The sequence below is a fragment of the Lichenostomus cassidix genome, chromosome 1, assembly GCF_008360975.1.
Source record: "Lichenostomus cassidix isolate B80296 chromosome 1, HeHo_3.0, whole genome shotgun sequence".
Lineage (NCBI taxonomy): Eukaryota > Metazoa > Chordata > Aves > Passeriformes > Meliphagidae > Lichenostomus > Lichenostomus cassidix.
Window position 1 is genome coordinate 98,943,747 of NC_139479.1, and position 23,510 is coordinate 98,967,256.

General features: G+C 48.6%; 1 protein-coding gene across 4 annotated transcripts in view; it reads right to left on the reverse strand.

Moving 5' to 3' along the window:
- Positions 1-23,510, reverse strand: part of CLPB (ClpB family mitochondrial disaggregase) — a 71,465-nt gene that overhangs the window by 24,219 nt on the left and 23,736 nt on the right. For 3 of the 4 annotated variants that reach the window (XM_085073974.1, XM_085073957.1, XM_085073948.1), the window contains exons 4-6: positions 22,026-22,129; positions 17,711-17,839; positions 4,010-4,107 (exon numbers count right to left, since the gene is read on the reverse strand). In XM_085073974.1, coding sequence (XP_084930100.1) covers positions 4,010-4,107; positions 17,711-17,839; positions 22,026-22,129 — 331 coding nt within the window. The remainder of the gene's footprint in view (positions 1-4,009; positions 4,108-17,710; positions 17,840-22,025; positions 22,130-23,510) is intronic. The other variant, XM_085073966.1, reaches the window with a different exon arrangement.

Here is a 23,510-nt window from a genome sequence, read left to right on the forward strand (position 1 = left end):
GGAAAACTGACACAGTACAACTCCTGGGCAGGAAAAAAGTCCCTTTCATGGGTAAAAGACCAGCATCAGAGCTCTCTCCATGCTGTCCCACTACAGTTTTCTGCTCAGAATCTGTTCTGGAGAGCCCTGCTCTCATGCCAGCTATTCACTGGGCCTGAAGTGCTATCAACAGCTCCTAGCTGGATCACGCTGCTGGCCTGGAGCATCCTGAGCATCTGCCTTAGCTCATACTATGCAGGGGACACTGGGACAAGAAAACCCACCGAGAAAAATGTATTTTAGATCCATCCATGACAGAACCTCCAAGACAAAGCCCCACTAATCCTGGACTTTACACAAGACACAAACTTCCACTCCTTTCTCATCCGTTCCCCTCTCCATATACATCTAGCTGTTACTACCTCCTTGCTTTGTGGTGTGCAATGGTATTGGTGGGGACCCTGTCCCCACCCTCTGACACCTGATCTTCCTTTCTCCCGATGAAACTTGTATGGCTCAGCACTAGCATTCAAGTGGAGCACAATGGTGTCACCTGCTTGGAGAGCAATGCAGGGAGCAGTGCTCTGCTCTTATGTTGGAGGCAACCAGACTTCTGCGCTCACCTGGGTTAAGAGGTTCTCCTGATGTGAGGCCAAAAGCATCAGAAATCTTTATTTTTAAAAAGGACTCAGTCTGTGTTTCAGCAGATGGTAACAGCTGTCTGCCTGTCAGTGGGGAGGGCATGGCAGTCATGGAGTCACAGAAGGGTGACCTTAAGAAACCTTAAAGACCACCTCACTCCAGCTCACAGGCACACCTTGCACTAGACCAGGTTGCTCCAAGCCCCGTCCAACCTGCCCTTGAACACTTCCTGGGATGGGGCAGCCACAGCTGCTCTGGGCAATCTGTGCCAGGGCCTCACCACCCTCACTCAATTGGGAATTTCTTCCCATTATCGCATCTAACCGTGCCCTCTGTCAGTGGGAAACCATTCCCCCTTGTCTTGTCCCTCCAGGCCCTTGTTCAAAGTCCCTTTACAGCTCTCCTGGAACCTGTTTAGGCCTTGGCAGGAGCTCTAAGGTCTCCCTGGAGCCTTCTCTTGTCCAGTTTGAACATCCTCAGCTTTTCCAACCTGTCTCCAGAGCAGAGGGGCTCCAACCCTCAGAGCATCTCCATGGCTTCCTCTGGATTTGCTCCAGCAGCTCCATGTCCTTCTGATGTTGGGAGCCCTAGGGCTGGAGGCAGCTCTATAGCTGGGGTCTCACCTGAGTGGAGCAGAGGGGCAGAATCCCTACCTCCCCCTCTACCCACACTGTGGGATTAGCCCAGGAAACAGGGGGCTTCTGGGCTGCCAGCACACGTTGTTTTAAGGAAGTGGAGAACAAAATAACTGAACTCCTTAAGAGCAGGAGGGGTAGAGTTATCTGCTGGGTAAATGCTCTCTTGAGCCCAGCACCAGTAAGGAAACCTGCCCTGAACAGTTTGAAACTTGCCTTGGTTTTTATGCTTAAGTAATAGCTGGAGGAGAGAAAGGAAATATATCTCTGGAGCTGTTCCTGAGGAAGATGATTTTACTTGTATATAAACCACCAGACTGCCAAGCCAGCCTGTGATGAATATTCAGCTGGGGGGGAACTGGTGCTCCCGGGGTTTCATCCTCCCCAGCAGCCACATTCCACTGAGAGTCTTTGAGAATTTATTGCTCATTTTAATCACTGCCAGAGAATGAATAGGCAGAACTATTACGGGATGGACATATCCCATAGATTTTATTTACATATCCTTGTGACAGAATAAGAAGGAGTTTTCATATGTATTTTTAATTTATTTTGATTTCCTTTAGTCTTTAAAAAAAATACAAACCAGAACTCTGTGGTACTTTTCCCGAGCTTAGACCACACTTGCCTGGTGTTGAGGACTCTTGAGCTGGCTCTCAGTGCCAAATAGTCTGAAGAAATTTAAATACGCTCTTGTGTATCTACGACTAAGAGGGAGGGAGAAGCCCTTGAAACTGGTGTCTTTCCTCTGCTACTGGAGGGGTAGCAGCCCCTGGACTGAGCTTGGCTCTTGCAAGTCTGTCTGCCATTCAGCTCCTCTTCACCCTCCGTCAGACCCATCTGGTGAGCTCCCCTGTCTCCCTCAGTGTCTGCTCTGGTGACAGGCTGGGAGAGCTGGGAGTGTTCAAACTGGACATGAGAAGGCTCCAGGGAGACCTCAGAGTTCCTGCCAAGGCCTAAACAGGTTCCAGGAGAGCTGTAAAGGGACTTTGAACAAAGGCCTGGAGGGACAAGACAAGGGGGAATGGTTTCCCACTGACAGAGGGCACGGTTAGATGCGATAATGGGAAGAAATTCCCAATTGAGTGAGGGGGGTGAGGCCCTGGCACAGATTGCCCAGAGCAGCTGTGGCTGCCCCATCCCAAGAAGTGTTCAAGGGCAGGTTGGACGGGGCTTGGAGCAACCTGGTCTAGTGCAAGGTCTCCCTACCCATGGCAGTGGGGTGGAATGACATGAGCTTTAAGGTTCCTTCCTTCATGATTTTATGAAAAACTGCTCTCAGAGCTGCCCAAGTGACCACACAGCACTGCTCATTACAAAAGCAGCCATCAGGTCCACAGAGAACAGCCATGGCCAGCATTTCCTTTGCCAGGAAGGAGTATGGAGACACCCAGAGGAAAGATCACTCTGTCCTGACTTAGGACAGAGGTTTAGCACTGGTGAATGTGGTTTTGAACTCCTGCTTGAGTGATGATTTTCAGAGGTGAGCACAAACAGTGCAGCAGTTGATACCTGGCAGGTTTAATTCATGGTAATACCTCCTAAGTACAGTAATTGACACAGTTTTAGTTACCTTCATCTTCCACTTTTGGGTAAGTTCTTAACTTCAAGTTTATAGCATGCAAGTTTAAATTTCAAACCTGTAGAATAAACACTGAGGTGCACAGTGTCAGAGAACTCTGCAGCCAGGAACAAACCTGGGTCCTCTTGTGCCTCAGCTCCTGCTCTTGCAGTCTGGTGACAAGGCAATGACCCTACTCTGGGATGCAGGGAGTCCTCTGCCCTAGCTGATCTGTGCTGCTTGGAGAGGTGATGCTCACAAGACATCACAGAAAGGTTTGGGTTGGAAGTGGCCTTAAAGCTCACCCAGTTCCAACCCCCAGCCATGGGCAGAGACACCTTCCACTAGACCAGGTTGCTCCAAACCCCATCCAATCTGGCCTTGAACACTTCCAGGGATGAGGTATCACTTGTCACTGTTTTGATGGCCTCTCCTACCCACTGATAATTCACTGAACAAGGCCTCTGCTCAGTAACTTTAAATCCCTGAGATCTAGCTGCAGATCCCTCATTGTCTAGTAGCCCACTGCTCTGCAAATGTACTGCTACCTGGCATTTTTACTGGAACCATGATGACAAATGTGTTTCTTTTCCTTCTTTAAAGCAAATGGGACATAGTGTGCTCCAGCTGCTCGAGGAGACAGTGAGGCTGAAAGAATGAGACCCCACCATGGAAATGTTGTCTTTTGCCTTAGACTGGTGGTCATGAACACCTGGATCCCAGGTCACAGCTGGACTCTCCATTCTCAGCCCTGCTTGTCTGACCAGGAATTTCAGAAAATACTGTAAAAACAGGATCTGGATTTTACTGCATCCAGGGCTTACAGAGCAGCGTTACTGGTTGAGTGAGAAGCGGTGACTTGGAAGAGGAAGGCACAGCCACAGCCACAGCTAAAATACTGCAGAAATGGGTTTTTTCCCTTATGCATCATGTTGTTAATTTTTACAGACTTCTTTTGGAAAAGGCTGGAGCAGTAGGGGTGCTAAGGTGCTCTTCCATCGCTTGCACCATAAAATCATAGAATGATTTGGGTTGGAAAAGAGCTTTCAGATCACTGAGTCTGACTGCTCACCTAGCACTGCTGAGGCCACCACTAACCCATACGCCACATCCACACTGTTAAGTACATCTTCTTTAAAATTGTTCTTGTAGAGGGAAAGGAAACCCAAACTGGCCAGAATCTCAGGCTCACCTTTGCCTCTGATGCTCTCAGAAGGCTCATGACATCCCCTTCACGTGCGTAATCCAGGGGTGTGTGTCCCATTTCATTCTTCTGCAGGGGGTTGGCACCTGACGGCACAAGAACAAAGTAAGATCAGGAGCTCAGGGTTCAGTCTTGAGGCAGAAGGAGCAGGAAGCACATCCTGTCTGAGTCCCCTCCTAACCTTTGCTCTGGATCAGAAAGAGAGAATGTAAAACCAGCAGGTGTTCCATGTCAAACTGGTCCAGGTGCAGTGATGGGAAGTATATGGAGGGAAACTCAGTGACATTAGGAGACAGGGGTAATGGGCAATAGCCAGAGGGGCAAACGAGGTCTTGGGATTAATCTCTGACTATCAGCATCTCAGGAGCTGTCTCCAAGGCAGAGACTTGTCATAAACACTGGTGCACTCGAAGACCCCACATCACCTCCTAACCCCAATAGAGTTATGAGAATGAACCTTCAAATTGATCCCAACCCCACCATCTGGTGCTGAAACTGTCCATCCCACCAGTTATGTAGCCTTGGAAAACAGCCTGGTGGAGAAAGAGCCCATAACTGTGCTCAGCAGGTCTGGGACGTCTTCCATCCCAATCCTTCCACTGCAATTCTGTGCAATGTGCTCCTGCCTGAGCAGGGGAGTTGGTCCAGATGACTCCACTGGTGTCCCTTCCAGCTTGAACCATTTTGTGATCCTGCTGAAAACATGGGAGTGAGACAAGTGCCTTGGCAGAGGCAGGCCAAGCTGCTCCTGTGCGGTGAGACAGTGCAGAGCATCAGGAGTGCTCAGTAATGGTGAGCAGCAATCAAAATAGATGAATGAAGTAAGGGGAGTCTGTGGGAGTGGAGCCAGAGAGATTAGCCATTCCCAGGCATTGGCATCAGGGAACTATATTTGCTTACAGAATGAAAAATGTGCTCCATAAACATTTGACATGGAGTAATTTCTATGGCAAGCCTTGTCTTCACAAATAAAGAATATGATCGAGACAGGTGAGATTACACACTGCCGGGGCCAGCCGCTCCATATACGTTAAAGAGACAGTGCTCTCATGATCCCCCCTGCCAAAACCCACCTGGGTCTGTGCACTGAGCAGGGGGGCATATTCCTGACTTCTCCAAATGATGACATCCTCGAGGCTAGGCCTGCTCTCATTTCCAGTGGAGGGTTTGTTTGGCTTTGCCCTGGATCTATCAATAACGGCTCTCCAATATTGGCCTAATCCCCCTGTTAATGGCTTTGACGACTTGACTAATTGCTGCAATAATTGATAGAACCCGACTCCTATAACTGGTCAATTCCAACCTCGAGTACTGGCAGCAATAAAATATTATGCTGCCATAAATAACGGTATCACTTGGCTTGCTAATAGAAGGTAAAAGTGGCCACTGGTCCGTTGGTGCCCCAGCTGACCCCACTCCACATCCCCACCTCCTCTCCTGCCCTCTCCCACCCTGTGGCTGGCTGCAGCACTAGCCAAGGGGATGTCAACCTTCCACGACTTAATAGAAGGCAATTTGTCACCTCCCACTCGCTGTCTGTAGCTGGAGATGGACACCTGGGCAGCACCTCGGGCTGTGCAAGTCCGTCACCTCCTCCCGCCCTCCCTGCTCATATTAGGAGGCCCCGGCTGATAATATTTGATAAATAGCGTGGGGGTTCCCTCCCTGCACCCGCTCAGCATTGTGGCGCTGCAGCAGCTGCAGAAGGTCACTCATTGGGGAAATATGTTTCTGTCAGTGGGATCGAAAAAAGTTTAGTGGAGTGACAGGCCTCAATTTTTCAAATTTTATTAACTCCATCCTCTTAACAATTTGTCTTGAATTCCTTCAGATTCTGGATAACTGTCAATAGAGCTGGCGATGCAGTGGATACTGGTACTTGGGTCTCCCACTGCTGTCAGGAAGGGGATGGGGATGGCAAGAGAAAGGAGGGATGGTGGGAAGAAAAGGAGAATGCCAAAGGGCACAGACAGAATTTGGAAGAACATCTCAGTAATGCTCCCTGTGTCCTCAGCAGCCTGAGACCCTGCTCCTGTCACTTCTGTCACTCCATCCTGTAAGGGCAGAAGAGCAGCAGATCTGAGCCTGCTGCAGCTGGAACAAAGGTCACACTTCTAACAGACAGGACAGGGCACACAGTGATGTTGGAGCCACATATGGACAACCAGAAAATGACATTGCTCCAAAGAGTGGACAGATCATAGCTTGAGAAAGCCCTGAGCACCCAGACAAGGAAATGACTCTTGAGGACCTTGTTTCATAGCACAGCCAGATTGGTGTAAAAGCTCCTGCTCCTGGGCTTACTCAACAGGTAGCCTTCAGCTAAGTGTTTGGGTCCTGAGCTATTCTCAGGAGTGGGTGTGGGGACAGAGAACTGGCATGAGACAGTCCCTGTCCCAGTGTCACTCTGAAGGTCCTGCCTGCAAATGAGCTGGGCAGCCACAGCAGCCTTTGGTGACCTTTGGTACAGGAGTACAGGATGCCAAAATGTTCAACATCTCCTATCTTTCCTATCTTTGGTGTCCAGAAGGTACAATATGGCAGAAGTGGCAACTGAGTGCTCAGGCAAGTCTCCAGCAGAGAAGACAGAGAAGCTTCAGTTAGGAAAGGCAGGGAAAGCCATTCTCCCAGTATAAAGCCATTCAATGAGGATAGAGTCACAGAACATTTTAGGTATGAAAAGTCCTCAAGACCATTGAGTCCAACCACTCCCCCAGCACTGCCAAGGCCACCACTAACCCATGTCCCCAAGTGCCACAACTACATGGCTTTTTAATCGCTCCAGGGATGGGGACTCCACCACTGCCCTGCATAGCCTGTGCCAGGGCAGGACAATGCTTTCAGGGAAGGAATTTTCTCAACCTAAACCTCCTTTGGCACAACTTGAGGCCATTTCCTCTTTTCTTATCTATCACTTTCTACGTGGGAGAAGATACCAATCTGCACCTATATAATACAGCCATTGCATAAAGCCACTCTCCCCAGTATAAAACTATTCTCTCAGTATGAAGTCATTCTACCTGCTATTAAACCATTCATAGAATCACAGACTAGTTTGAGTCCAAAGGGACCATAAAGACCATTTATTTCCAACCTTCTTGCCATGAATAGGGACACCATTCTCCCCAGTATAAAGCCACTGAACCAGTACAAAGCCATTCTCTCCAGTAGAAAGCCAATCTCTCCAATATAAAACCCCAGCACCGAGTCTGTCCTGAGTGGAGGATCTGAGCACACTCAGCCCCTGGGCAGGTACAGGCAAGGCCTGGGCACAGGTAGCAGGGACGAACCTGAGGGCATTTCTCTCTGCTCCTCATAGCACTGCACCCAAGAGCACCTCAAGATCTTTCAGCAGGCCCTGTGAGCACCCCTTCTGCCTAGGTCACTGCCTTGGACCCATCCTGTGCTCCAACACATTGGAGGTACCTGGGGAGCATCCTCTCCCTGCAGCAGACTCTGCTGGACCAAATATCCCAGAAGTGGGCAGGAAAGAAACTCATTTTTCTGTTACAGGGAACTAAATCCCAGAAAGAGGAGCCTGGAAGTACCAAAGCCCATGGTGGCTGCTGCTGAGGGTGCTGGAAGTAGACACACTGAGTGGCCATCATCCCAGACCAGGATGTCCCAGTTGCTACATCTACACATCTCTTAAATCGTTCCAGGGATGGGGACTCCACCACTACCCCAAGCAGCCTGTGACAGGGCTGGACAACACTTTCAGGAAAGGAATTTTCTCTAATATTCAACCTAAACTCCCCCTGTTGCAACTTGAGGCTGTTTCTTCTTGTCCTGTCACTTGTTGCCTGGCAGAACCTGGCTACAACCTTCTTTCGAGTAGCAGTAGAGAGTGAAAAGGTTCCCCCTGAACATCCTTTTCTACCGTGAGGGGCACAAAACTGACCCCAAGATTTGAGGTGCGACCTCACCAGTGCCCAGTACAAGTCACTGTCGTGGTGCTGCTGGCCACACTATTGCTGACATAAGCCAAGATGCCCTTGGTCTTATTGTCCACCTGGGCACACACATTGCACCTTCACCAGCACATCAAGTGCTGCCTAATGCACAGCCCCGAGCTGGCAGCAGCCCTCACAGAGCTTTAGGACAACAGGATCTGTGCTCCCTTAGTCCAGTGGCCTCATTCTCAAAGCACAAGAAGCCCTTCCAACCTAAGTTAGTCCAGCCACACTGGACAGGGCTTGGAGTAACCTGGTCTAGTGGAAGGTGTCCCTGCCCATGGCAAGGAGTTGGAACTGGATGAGCTTAAGGTCCCTTCCAATCCAAATCACTCTGTGATTCTGTGAAGGAAGGATTTAGACTTAACTAAGAATTAGATGTTTCTGGAGCAGAGTTTGCATGGAAAAGCAGACACCCAGAGCTCTGAGATGAAGGTCAGATGCTGACAGGGGCAGGTAACAACCGGCAAGGAGAGGTCATCTTGGAGGTGCAGCTTAACCAGTGCTCCCAAACCTTGTGAACCAGGCTGAACACAAATCTTTATGTACTTGGACAGACACAATTGTCACATGTAATGCTCAGGACCAGGATGTGTGAGCTGGAACAGAGGCAGAGGAGGAGACTGGTCTGAGCAGCATGTTAACCTGGACTGTAGGTAAGGACTGAGCCCCACTAGTACAGCAGTGATGTCAGGTATTAAAGACTAGAAACAAAAATAAGGTAAGAAAGCTTATTGTATGAGCCAGTGACACAGGATTTGTGCAGAATGAAATGACCTGACTAAACAGGGAAAATACAGCACAAGGGTCATCCCTCTGAGAGACTGAAGGGCACTGCAACACACAGAAAACTAGCTCAGGACTGTAAGGGTAAAGAACACAACACCAGTAAATTGTTAAACTGGCAAGAACCAGAGACTCAGAACTCTGGCATTCAGAAAGCTCCCAAGACAAGTGGTAAACCTTAATTCAGCCTTGGACAAAGCAAAAGGCTTTCTCCAAACTTCAGCTCCTAAGCACCACACTGCAATGGGACATATGTTCACAACAAATGTCCTCACAAGAAAATCCAGCAAAGAATCCATGGCCAAGGAGCTTTGTTCCAGAAGTGAAGAACACGGATCTTGCTAGAAACAAAGCAGCAGCCCACCAACAGGTAACTCAGAAACATAAAACTGAAGAAAGCCATGATATTTATTTAAAATCCTTATTATAAGAAGAATTGGGATTTTAGGAATAGCCATGCCATCATCCTTTCAAGCCCAGGGGAGATGATGAAAACACAATGAAGCATTTGCCCTGACAAATTAAATATAAAAAAACCACAAGTAAAGAAAAGGATTTAAAAGAAGCCCCAGCTTTAGCACTGAAAGCTAGGGCCTCTTAGCCTTCTCAGAAGCTGGAAGTCAGCCTGAGGGGGTGAGTTTCCATAAGTGATAAAGATGAAGGCCAGGTTGGACAGGACTTTGAGCAACCTGATCTAGTGAGAGGCGTCCCTGTCCATGGCAAGGGTTTGTAACAAGACGAGCCTGAAGGTTGCTTCCAACCCAAAACTGTTCTCTGATTCTATGGCAAATGGGAAAGTTGCAATAGAAGAAATAGGGAAAGAATGAATGAATGTCTTAAATGTGCTTTGACTCTTGCTTTATTGGAACCTGAGTGTAAGTTGGCCTATGCCTACTTGACATCTGTGTCTGAAAACAATCCATCTGACTCCTGACTCTTGTTTTATAAGGTACGAAAGAGCAAACTACAGAATCATCCTCTTCCCATATATCATCACCTCCTCTCCATATACCCATGGGTGCAGAGCTCTTAAATTCATGCCAACATGATGTCACTGTCAAGTTTGTCCCCAGAAACACTTGAAGAGGGATCTATTTACTCCCCTAACCTAAGGGAAAACTACTCCTAAGTGCTCCAACACAGACAGAAAAGTGCTGGCAGTTTGACTCTTATTGCTCTCACCACAGTGGGATGCTGGATGCCTCGATGCTGTGATATGATTGGTTTCTAAATCCCAGCTTCATAGGATTTTAATTACTGGTCTGGCATGGTGGGGAGTGGAACTGGCTACGGTCAGACAAAGGATCGATACGCCGGCCCAGAACATATTGAGCCTCGGCACTCACAGATGCTATTGCACTATTTAATCATCTTTTGCAAAATTTACAGTGCAACAGAAGGAATCAATATGGAATTTATCACATTCCCTTGTAAATATGAGCATGAGAGGGAGAGAGGATCTCAGGCACTCTGGCATGACAGCTGGCCTGGGCAGCAAACCTCCACAACAGAACACCCAGGGCAGCTACCATGCCTGTGACTTGCCACAAAGGGCCCAGCCAGCTGCTGGGACTTGCATTCCCAGGGACAGCTGCATCCACAGTGGCTGCATTTGTATGCTCTGACCTGATTGCAAGCTCAACCTTGTATCAGCTGTTCTAAAGGAAAAATGGAGGAAACCCCACAGGTTGTGCTAAGACTCACTCTGCACAGCACGGTTTGCAGAGCCTGAGTTATAGAGTCATAGAGTCATAGAATAGTTTCATGGTAATTTTTGGGTTGGAAAAGCCCAGCCAGACTATCAAATCCAACCATTCCCCCAGCACTGCCAAGGCCACCACTAACCCATGTCTCCAAGTGCCACACCCACAAAGCTTTTAAATCCCTCCAGGGATAGGGACTCTACTACTGCCCTGGGCAGCCTGTGCCAAGGCTGAACGACACTTCTGGGGAAGAAATTTTCCCCATATCCAACCGAAACCTCCCCTGGCACAACTTGAGCAGTACCCTCTCATCCTGTTGCTTGTTAACTGGGATAAGAGCCCAACCTCCACCTGACTCCACCCTCCCTTCACAGAGTTGTAGAGAGTGAGAAGTTCTGCCCTGAGCTCTTGTTTATTCTGGTAACTCAGCTGCTGACTGCAGCAAAACCTCAATGTTAACTTTCTCAGGATGTGTTAAAACCAAAGTCATCTCCTTTCTGTCACCAGGAACTGGCTGCTGGGTACCTGAAAGCCTACCACTCTCTAGGGATATCCTTTACTCTCCCTCTGGAAGAAAGGACCCTTTTCATCTGGGATGCAACCAATAACACTCCAAGACATACGCAGTATCCAAACCAAATTAATTAGAACCTGATTTTTCCAGAGAATACCATATGCGCTTTTGCCTTCTGATGTCCAAAGCCCATCCCTTGCAACGGTGGCTCCATAATTTGTTTACCCATCACTCATCCTATTCACAAGATCCGCAATTATATTGGACTGAGGAGAGGAGAGCACAACATTACCAACAAATGTGCTGGGCTAAATTTATCAGCAAATTGAGTTCAGCAGACCAGGTTATTGCAGCTTCAGCTAAAATGTTTTCACAAATGTATGTTCGTTCCTTCCTCTCTCTCTTTCCCATCTAATTAGTGATGACGGACTCCAAGATTGCTGAAGAGGGCCTTTGGACAAGAGCAAGGAGTGAAAGGACAAGGGGGAATGGCTTCCCATTGACAGAAAGAAGGATTAGATTGGGTATGAGGAAGAAATTCTTCCCTGCGAGGGTGGTGAGGCCCTGGCACAGGTTGCCCAGAGAAGCTGTGGTGGCCCCTCCCTGGAAATGTTCAAGGCGAGTTTGGACAGGGCTTGGAGCAAACTTGTTTAGTGGAAGGTGCCCCCGCCCATGGCAGTGGGGTGGAATGCGAGGAGCTTTAAGGTCCCTTATAACCCAAACCATTTTGTGATCCTATGATTCCACTAAGGATGTATTGCAGGAGGCATTTGCAATGCAGTAACAGCCTGCTCAGCCTGTATGCAGGCTCTAGGGAGGAGCTGGAAGAAGAGGGGATGATTTCTGAAGATGGGAAATATAAAGCAGGGTAGTCAAGGATGAGGAGAGCAATGGGGAGAATGGGACACATACGGAGCCTGCTCAGGTTCAGCAGGAGGGCATGTGTCTGTTTCTGCAGTGGGGATAGAGAGCGGGGAGGTCCCAACAACTGGCATGGGTCAGTCTCTGAAGGAAGCAACTGCTCTACTTTTAGGCAAGGATAGGAAATACAATATTCTACTCACCTACATGCAGCAGCAGAATAGTGCACTGCCATACAATGGTGTGAAAATAACACTTCCACACATCAGCAGATGACAGTTCAGACAACCCTTTCCTGCGTGGACACACACCCCAAACACACCTTGGAAAAGCACTTGGAAATGCACTTTGAGATCCAAGAAAAATGACAGCTGAGCTGCTACACACCAGGGAAACTTTGCTTCTATGCTTCTTCCTGCACCTACAGACACCTCTGCCTGTGTCTCAGGTGTATACAGAAGGAAGTACCCACAATATTCAGACTTTGCATTTTGTAAGCTCCAACCTAAGACAGTTCCTGCAGCATCTTCTTCTGTGCTCTGTCTAGTGTAACTTCAATTTACTGAAAGGTTACCACAGCTATGACAACTCTTTCCAGCACAAAGCTGTGAAAGGGGAACAGTGTCTCATGCTGGGAGAAGGGTCATTTCATGCTGGGAGAAGGGAGTAGGGCAAATCCCTGCACAGCAGCAGTGCTGTCCCTAGCTCTGAATCACAGAATCACAAGATTGTTTGGGCTGAACAGACCTTAAAGTCCACCTCATCCCACTGCCTGCCATGGGCAGGGTCACCTTCCACTACACCAGGTTGTTCCAAGCCCCATCCAACCTGGCCTTGTGCACTTCCAGGGATAAGGCAGGCACAGCTTCTCTGGGCAATCCATGCCAGGGCCTCACCACCCTCACAGCCAAGAATTTCTTCCCAATATCCCATCTAACTCTGGTCTCTGTCAGTGGGAAGCCGTCCCTCCCTTGTCCTGTGACTCCATGCCCTTGTCCAAAGTCCCTCCCTAGCTCTCTTGGAGACCCTTTTAAGCAGTGGCAGGGGCTCTAAGCTCTTCCTGGAGCCTTCCCTTCTCCAGGGTGAACAATCCCAGCTCTCCCAGCCTGTCTCAAGAGCAGAGAAGCTCCAGCCCTCAGACAATCTCCATGACTTGCTCTGCACACATGAATCAGTGCCTGTCTGAGCTCCTCTGGCTCTGTGCATTTCAGTGACAGGTTCTGGAGCAAAACCAGATGTGGAAGGGTGGTTGATGTTGGCTGTGCTCCATGGCAAGATTATGCCATTGTCAGAAAGCTGCATCTTTTAATACTGGCTATTTCATTTAAACACTGACATAATTTAAGCTCCCTCTAAAACAAGGAGACTTCTGCCACCAATGAGCTGGCAACCCTGCCTTTCTTCCTCTGAGCCAAACACAAAGTCCCTGGAATCGATTGTGCCTGCAGTAGCAACTGGTGCACTCTGTGGATGTGAGTGCTCACCCACCCCTTCCCCAAACACCGATATTTATGGTGTCGCCTCAGGTCAGGGGACTGTGAAATGTCACCAACAACTACCCAAAAGGACAACAGGGCCGCCACTTCATCTCGCGGTCTGCTGGGCACACACATGCTGACCACAGGGCTCTAAGGTCCTGGAGGGGTCAAGCGAGTCACTGAATGGGCCACAAAAGGCTAGGGACGTGGGGTGAGGGGCAAGTGCAGGGGGCTTCCCTTAAAAAACAACAGGGGCTTAGGGAAGTGGTTGGAGCAGAGAGGGGCTGGGCGGTTAGTGGCTTTGGCCTGAGGGCAGGGCACCAGCAAGGGAAGTTCGAGGGAGAGTAAATGGAGAGTTAGTAAAAGGCAGGTGTAGGGAGGGAGCAAGGGGAGCCTGTTCCATGTCAGCAACCAGGAGCCATCCTGTGCACGAACTCAATGGCAGTATAGGGACATTACCCTCACAAAGGGCTGAACGGTGTTCGATCTCCACATCAAGACCCTTGGCCATGTATTCATCCCAGATTACACCAACAAGGAGGCAGGGATCCCCTGCTTTGTTATCCTGTGGAACCAGGAGGAGAATACCCCCAGTGAATGCCATGAAATCCTCATGTCATGCACCCATCAGGAAATCCAACTTCAGCACCCAAAATTTGCTGAAAGGGCAGGGACGGGTCTGCTATCACCCCAACAGCTCAGAGTCCACCTGACAGAAAGGGGAAGCTTATTATGTTTAGCAAATAATCCTCATAAATCCTCATCCTAACCACGACTGCAAAGGGTAAGTGGGTATTGTGGATGGTAAACAGGGACTAATCCGAAGAACACTGCGAACTCAGCCTCAGGATTCTACCAGGGCTGTAATGGGATCTTTCACACCATTACTGGATGGAGCTTCCGACTGGTGGGTTGCTATCTCCAGGATCTGAGCACTGGGGCACGCTCTACAAGACAAGTATTTCCACTTGGAAATGAACTCTTAATGCAGGCTCTTAAACCTCACCCAGAAGGATTTCTGTGGGGCTGGATCAAGAATGGAACAGTGATGAGTGACCGTCACATTTTCTGGCTAAGTTCTGAATTTTCACTTTAATTTCACACAATCCTTCCATTTGTATCCAAACAAACAGAGTCCCACAGATTGTTAAATGCTTTTTTTCCTGAGATCCAAGTGAGTTCTTTCGAGCTGAGACGCTTTGCTACAAACAAAGAACTCTCTGTGGGCACCAGGCAGAGAAAGGGCCATTCACAGGGATGGCAGTGGCTCCAGGACAGATACAGAAACATCTCTGGAAAAAGAAGAACAGTCACCTCTGTGAAGCAAGGCCTGGATTGGAACAGCACTTGGAGAGCTAAGCAGGGCACAGCTGGAGAAATAAGATGGACTTACTCCTTACAATGATTTATTCAGAATGGAAAAATTCTTTAGTGCCAACCTCACTTATTTGCACCCATCTTTTACCTGTACTTAGGGTAACCAAGGAGCTGCCTTGGTACTTTCAATCAACTGATAATATGTGCCATGCAAGGAGGCTTTCCAAGGCAGAAATGAGAAGCAGGTATCTTTGTAGAAAATGTTATTCCAGATGATTCTGGCCCTCTGCCCCACTCAGGTGAGACCCCACCTGCAGTGCTACCTCCAGCTCTGGGGTCCAGCATTAGAAGGACCTGGAACTGCTGGAGTGAGTACAGAGGAGGCCACAGAGGTGCTTTGAGGGCTGAAGCCTCTCTGCTCTGGAGACAGGTTGGGAGAGCTGGGGGTGTTCCCTCCAAACCATTCTGTGATTTTATGGTCCACACCATGACATATGTGAAACACTCCTCAGCCTCAAGAAGTGCAGACTGTCTCTGCACAGATCTGTTCCCAATACTGCTGTTGACAAGGACTTTTCCAGCACTTCAACCCCACTGCCACACTCTGTAACACCCCAGAGTCCCTTGCACTCTCCCGCAAAGCCCTTCCAGGTCTGTGCATTCACTACCCATTGCTCAAGCAAGTAAAGCCCACTCCACTCCACTCCACTCCACTCCACTCCACTCCACTCCACTCCACTCCACTCCACTCCTCCTGTGGGCATCCCTGCCCGCAACTGTGGGATTCCAGAGGTCTTCTTGGAGCAGCTCCTACTGACTGTCAGTGCCCATGGACAAATGACCACTGAGCATGTGCTGTTGGCCCACGCAATAGACATGCAGTAAGTCAGATGCTCTGGGACCGTGCCAGGTTCTGTGTTCACATAATGCCCCCATGTGCTGCAAACATGGAGGGGGGCTTCTATGTCAGAAAAATGGGACAGACCCCACATGGGCCAGTATTATTGTCTGAGGACTTCCCAGCCACCTTGCCCACACAGTCCCACAGCTTCCTGAGCAGCTGTCTGCTTTTTCAGCTCTCTCTTTCATCCCTGCAAGCATTCCCAAAGAACCTTGCCTTTGCAATAGATTTTCTTTCACTGGCTCCTTTGTTCTTGGGTTAATTTACGACCAGAAGCTGGGGTTCTGGTATCTGTAAGGCTCCCAGAGAAACCCCGACCTGGAGTTCAGTGCTACAGAATCTCATCCTTTCACTCTTATTTTTCTATTTGTGAAAGATAGTAAACACATAGTATAGATGAGTATCAAGGTTCAATGTTGCCACAGTTATTTTTCCTCATCCCTTCTGGGGATGTTTAGCCATCACAGATGCTACTTTCCATTACCTTTTTAGCTGCTTTCTTAAGTAATGAGCCTTATGTGAGCACATTATATTCTTGTCTACTTCGCTAGAATTAACTTCTGAGATGGCCACACCACTAAGACTACAATATTCCTCAAATTTTTGTGAAAATCAGTGACTGGCCAGCCAGATCCTAGTGAGCCTGTCTCTGGCAGGGCCAGGCTAGGACAGATGGCCACTTGAGACAGGCACAGCATTGCTGTGGCTGGCTCATCTCCAGGTGACTTTTGGGACATCGCAAGGAGGAGAGCTGTTGAAATTGCTTGAAGAGAAGGAATGCTGGGGACCAAGGACATCACGTTTGGGGGAAAGCAGAACTATGAACCAGCTTGGTGGTCTGATGAGCAAGGTAAAAGCACTGTGCAGGTGCAAGTACACACTCCAGAGATGCCAGCTCTGGAGAACAGCATAACAGTCACAAGTATCATCCCGGAAGGAGCAGCAGAAGAGTACAAAACCATTGTCATTGCAGCACATCCCTACTCTGTTGGCTAAATGCATCTTCTCATTCTACTCCACTAGTACTGATAAGCTTTTTTCCCCATGAAGACAGTTGAGCAGTGAACAGGCTGCCCAGATGAGTATACAAGAGATGAGAGTGAAGCAGAATCCATGAGGAGAAGGACCCTGTAATTTACCCAGGAAGGACCAGTAACTGCACAAGCTAATTCCTACCGATTCTCACAAAAGTTGCATTGCCCTGGTGCCAACAGTACTTGAGCGTCCACCGTTTCATGTAGGTACCAGCACCTATCCTGTGCCTAGTCTACAGAGCAGATCCATTACTGCTATAGCAGGGACTCTTCCATTCCACACAGGGACATCAGGGATATGAGAGATGAGCTGAGTAAATACTGCAAGAGGAAAATTATCAAAATGCTAAGCAGAGACCTACTGGGGCATCTTGGGCACCCAGTCCAGCTGTGGGGCCCCCAACATCAGAAGGGTGTGGAGCTGCTGGTGTGAGGCCAGAAGAGGTCACAGAAGCTCTCCAAGGGCTGAAGTCCCTTTGCTCTGGAGACAGGCTGAGAGAGTGGGGGGCATTCAGCCTGGAGAAGAGAAAGCTCCAGGCAGACCTGAGAGTCCCTGCCAGGGCCTAAAGGGGCTCCAAAAGTCCTGGATAGGGACTTTGGACAAGGGCCTGGAGGGACAGGAAAAGGTGGAATGGCTACCCACTGACAGAGGACAGGGTTAGATGGGATATTGGAAAGGATTTCTTTGGCTGTGAGGTGGTGAGGCCCTGGCACAGGTTGCCCAGAGAAGTTGTGGCTGCCCCATCCCTGGAAGTGTCCAAGGCCAGGCTGGATGGGGCTTGGAGCAACCTGGTCTAGTGGAAGGTGTCTTGCCCATGGCAGGGGGCTGGAACTGGACGATCATCAACGTCCCTTCCAATCCAAACCATTCCAGGATTCTGATTCTCTGGCTGCTGAACTGCAGGAAGAAAGGGAAAACTCAATGACTAAGATGAGAAGAGCCACCAAAAGCACATGAGAAAAAACAGTGGAGATGTATGGGAACACAGAAATGAAAAAGTGAAAAGATCAAAGCAAACAGCAAATCACACCAAATTGTGAGAGTGACAGAGTGTGGCCTGTGTCTGAGCCTGAAAGTTCTGTGGGATGGGCTGACTCAAAGTGCTCCTGGCCCATGGGCTGGGTGGAACTATAAAACTCACCTGCATCCAGCAGCAGTTTGACTGTCAGGTAGTCATCAGCTAGAACTGCATAGTGCAGAGCTGTGCAGCCCTTGAAGTTGGCTCGGACGTTGAGACGGTTGTTGAAGTCATCCTCCCGGGTGACAAGGACTGCAGGGGACAGAGTGAAATCTCAGCTCATTGAAATAACTACAGAACTGTACATCTTGATGTGCAGCAGCAGCAGCATGGACCCCCCCACTCCTCACCACACAGGAAGCTTCTTAAGGGTTTAGTGGATTTTCCCAGGACCACCAGGACCCAGTGGGGATTTCTGGTGGCCATTGTCCTTGCTTCACTGAGCAGCAGCAGAGATGAAGACAACATGGTTTCCATGTATCCCAGTGACTGGCTACACAGTGCCCAGGCAGGGGACGAGACAGGTGAAGAACACCTGAGCAAAGACCTCAGCCTTTTTCCAACCATTTATTGTAGAATAACAGGATGGTTTGACTTGGAAGGGGCCTTAAAGTTCATCTCATTCCACCCCCCTGCCATAGGCAGCGACACCTTCCACTAGACCAGGTTGCTCCAAGCCCTGTCCAACTTGGCCTCGAACACTTCCAGGGATGGGGCAGCCACAGCTTCTTTGGCCAGCCTGTGCCAGGGACTCACCACCCTCACAGGGAAGAATTTCTTCCCAATATCTAATTTAAATAATGATTTTAGTAAACAGAAGGGAAGCTGTGACAGGAAAGTACGCTGCCCCACTATGGGTTGACCTTCAAGCAAATTCCTGATTTTGGACGTCTCCAGCACGTAAGTCCATGTGTCTCAGCAGGGCATGGCTCTGCAGGAAGGACTTGCAGCACCCCTGCTCTCCTGTAGCTGGTCTAAGGACTAGGCTTTAGAAAACCTGGATTTTAAACTTTTAGCTTTAGTCATCAGGAAAAAAAAAAAGGGAGAGTGACTTTTTACCGGGGTAGATAGCAACAGGACAAGTAGGAATGGCTTCAAACTGACAGTGGGCAGGGTAAGATTGAATATCGGAAAGAAATTTTTTACTGTAAGGGTGGTGAGGCAATGGCACAGCTTGCCCAGAGGAAGCCCCATAAATATCTGCCCCGCTATGGAGCATGAGTGATGGTGGGGCTGGAATGTGCTATCTCCATTCAAATGAAAACCACCCACCTGGTGGGCCAAATTCTGCTCCTGGACATGTGTTCAGCTCCTTGGTGAAACGGTCTGTACACAAAACTCAGCAGACTCAGGTTCAGGGACAGGTAGAGCTTTCAAGTGCTCTGAGCACCTTATACTGTGCTACAGCAAAGCAAGCAGAGCTGGAAAGCGGGTGGGCCACAGGGACTTCTTCACGGTCCCTCCTAAGGACCATCAAAAGATTTCCAGGAGACTTGAAAAGTTCAGAAGAGAGAAATGCTGTGATGAATACCTGATGCCGTCCAAGCCCAGCATCTCCACTAATGAACCACAGTCCCTCCAGGAAGATCAATTAATGCCCTGGCTCCTTTCCTTCCCTGGGTCCTTTCTTCAAGCACACAGGGTGAGTATGTATATTTATTTATTTGTCGTCATTTCCTACCCAGGGAGGAGCAGGATAATGAACTGCGTGCGTCAGGGAAGATGAATCTGAGATACTAGGGAGCAGTGCAGTAAAGAGATTAAAGTGTTATTATTGTTGGGTTTTTTCCCCCATGGTCCGTTGTGACAGCTCAGCCGTCATCTGTAAAAAATGTCTCAGAGAGAGATAATCATCGGAAACTCAATAAAGCGTCAGGGGAAGCCTCATCCACCATCCATCACTGGGTGCCTGGAAATTTTCAGCTCTCTGTCTCCCTTCCTGCCATCCATATAAATGTCTGTAATATATTTTGTGCAGTGGTTGTGGAGCACACCCTCTCGATTTGGATGTTTTTATGAAAAAATATTTATACACGAAATATGTAAATGTCTAAAAAAAAAAGGGAAAAAACAAAGGCAGTTTCTCTCTCTCTTTTTAAAAACGCAACTGAATTTATTCTTTTTAATAAAACATGTCAACGAAAGAATTAATGCAACTTCTTATGGAGTGGCCTTATCTTTTCTTCACCCCAAAATATATAACATTATAGAGGGATGAATGCAGACAAAAACAATTAACTTTCTTGGTTGATATAGTTTATCTTAAATAAAGTCTATGTACATGCATTATGTATTGGCATTCTATTGCTCATTTTTTAATGTAGTTTCATACATTTTGCATTCCCTGCTATAGGGATGTGATCAATGTATGCTCTCGCTCCCACCAAGGAGTAGGTCTGCTGTACGGGTGGATCACAGTGAGGGAAGAGAGCAGGGAGCTTTTAAAAATACAGAATAATGCCCTGTCAAAGCTGTCTCCTCACTGTTCCATCTTCTTAACTCAACCTGTGTTTTATGAAAGGTTCAAATATTACACCTTCATTAGGCTTTCACAGAGCTTTCGTCTCTTAGCACTGAATCAAAACCACAGACAAACCCATGGATAATGTCACCATGTCTCAACAGCATCCATGGTGCGGCTGCAGGACAAGGGAAGTAACCCCATGCTGGGTGCTGCTGAGGCCACACCTGAGCTCAGTTCTGGGCCCCTCACTCCAGGGAGGATATTGAGGCACTGGAGCATGACCAGAGAAGGGCAATGGAGCTGTGGAACAGTGTGGAGCACAAGTCTGGTGAGGAGTGGCTGCAGTATCTGAGGAAGCTCAGCCTGGAGAAAAGCAGGCTTAGAGGAGACTTTCTTGCTCTACAACCCCCTGACAGGAGGGTGGAGCTGGGTGGGGGTCAAGCTCTCTTCCCAGGGAGCAAGGGACAGGACAAGAGGAAACAGCCTCAAGCTGTGCTGGGGGAGGTTCAGGATGGATATAGGGAAAAATTGCTTCATGGAGTGCTGTTAAGCCCTGGCACAGGCTGCCCAGGGCAATGGTGTTATCCCCATCCCTGGAGGGATTTAAAAGTCATGTGGATGTGGCACTTGGAGACATGGTTTAGTGGTGGCCTTGGCAGTGCTGGAAGAATGGTTGGACTCTATGGTCTGGAAGGGCTTTCCCAACCTAAAGGATTCCATGATTCTATTCTATGATTCTGTGACTCAGGCTCTGAAACGATGCTGTGCAGAGTGAGGCTCTGAACAAACTGTGCACCTTCCTAACATTTTCCACTCAGAACAGCCAGGACAAGGTTTAACTTCCAAGCAGGTCAGAGCACACAAATGCAGCCATTGTGGATAATACCATACCCAGGAATGTGAGCCCCAGTGGCTGGCTGGGCTCTGGCAGGGCAAGGGCAATGTCTGGGAAACATCCTGTGGCCTGCCAGCTCAGAGGTGAGGTCGGCAGGTCAGCACAGTGCTTGGATAGGGAAAAGGCTTCTGGAATGGGGAAGGAAAGACAGGGACATTTTAGGGAAGTTGAGTCTTACCAGCACTCCTGCTAGTGTGGGGAACAGAAGAATCCCTGAACATGCAGCTGGCTGCTCCGAAGCACAGCTGGGCACCAAGAATCCAGACATATCCCGATAATCACAAACCCAAGAGAATTTTACCACCCTTTATTGTCATAAAAAATGGAAACAGTCTGGGAAATTTAAATAGGTCTGAATAAACAAAGCATGTGTCTGGGAAACCTGGCCTAGTGGAAGGTATCCACACCATGACAGGGGGCTGAACTGGATGGGCTTTAAAGGTCCCTTCCCACCCAAACCATCCCATGATTCTATCATTCTGAGTCTGCATCAACATCCCAATGATGGGGATAATGAAGGGGTGAGAGCAGAACCTGAGATCTGCCAAGAACATCCATAATGAGATGATGTGACTCTGCAGAAAATGACCTTGATTCCATGGAAAGGCTTCTTGGGATGAGAGCTGGTACTGATGCCTGACCTAACCCAGCAGCAGCCACTGCAACCGCTTACATCATTCAGCTTTATTTCAATTGGCCAAGTCCTTCTGCATTTTGCAGCTCCTGATAAGATCTGGATTAAGGCTGCTGGTAGAATACACTGCATTGAACCCTTCTCCCTCCACAGGACATGGCTGCTTGTGGGTCAATGGAATGATGTTCCTATCTATGACTTTGTATTATGCTCTGGCTATATAAAACCAGTTTATTTCTAGGAAATTGAAGGATTGCTTCTATATAATATCTACATATAGTTTCTTTCCTCTTCAGACACACACTCACTCAAGTACCATCAGTTACTTTACATTTAAATAGAAGAAGATGAAACGAGCTCTTAAAAACCCCATGAGGTCCGAGCGGGAAACAAATTTTTGGAACCTGAAAAGCAAATGTCGGTAGCTACACACAAGCCATCTTACCTTCCAAGGAATGGAGGCCTTTTTCTTTGGCAGTCTCATATACACTGCTGAAATCATCCCCAAGGTTTGGATCTGCATGAGCTGTGAGGAGGGCCTTTACCACACTGTCACAAAACAGAAGGAAAATAAGGCAGAAGCAGTAGATGAGGAATTGAAGCCCTTCAGAGACTGAGAAGTGCTCAGAAATCCCTCCTCAAATATTCCTGGGAATGTTAACACTCCAGGGAAGTTAACCCATAACCATAACTGAACATTTCAACAAATAGAGCTCCACCAGCATATTCTAAAATGAATGAGATCAGGGAGGCACTGGAGGAACAGGTGACACTGTAGGATATGCAATTCTCCTGAGGAGATGTGCACAGAGCATGTTCCTAGCACAAGACATATTCCTAGACACAGACCTTGGCTCCAAGGTCACCCCTGTCCTTCAAAAAAGGAAGATTACTGTAACACTCTGCAGATTAAGGAAGCAAAACTACACTGCTTTTAGGAGGCAATTGTACATTATCTGCACCTCTAATACTAAACATGCCATCCTACCACCACCAGAAGTGCAAACAACTTCCATAGGAAGCAGTCCAGAGGAAGCTCTGAAGATAATCAGAGGGCTGGAGCACCTCTGCTCTGGAGACAGGCCGCACCTGGAGAGAGACTGAACAAGAGAAGGCTCCAGGGACACCTCAGAGCCCCTGACAGAGCCTAAAGGGGCTCCAAAATTCCTGGAGAGGGACTTTGGACAAGGGCATGGAAGGACAGGACAAGGGGGAATGGCTACCCACTGACAGAGGGCAGAGTGAGATGGGACATTGGGAAAGAATTCTTCCCTGTAAGGGTGGTGAGGCCCTGGCACAATCCAGCCTAGAGAAGCTGTGTCCATCCCATCCCTGGGAGTGTTCCAGGCCAGGCTGGGCTTAGAGCAACGTGGTCTAGTGGAAGGTGTCCCTGCCCATGGCAGGCGGTAGAATGACATGGGCTTTAAGACCCATTCAGCCCAAACAATCGAGTGATTCTGTGATTCTATAACTTGAACTTTACATCCCTTTTAGACACTGGAAGGGACCCTAAGGTACCTCTGAAGCCTTCCCTTCTCCAGGCTGAACAACTCCAGCTCTCCCAGCCTGTCTCCCTAGCAGAGGTGCTCCACACTTTGAAGCATCTCCTTGGTGTCTGCTGGACTTGCTCCAGCAGCTTCCCATAGTTCTGACCACAGTGCCAGATGCAGCTGTGCAGGTGGGGTCTCACCAAAGTGAAGCAGAGGGGCAGAATCTTTTCCCTTGCCCTGCTGCCCACAGTGCTGGGGATCTGTCCAGAACATGCTGGATTTTGATTTGCCAGCAAATGTTGCACAATTTGAACATCCTGCAGCAGGACAGAACACACGGGACACACTGCCCAGGCAGTTTTGGTGTGGAAGTCCTCACTCTCTGCTTCTGAATCCAAACAATTATCAGGCCAGAATTAGATTTCTCACTTCTTCTGAAA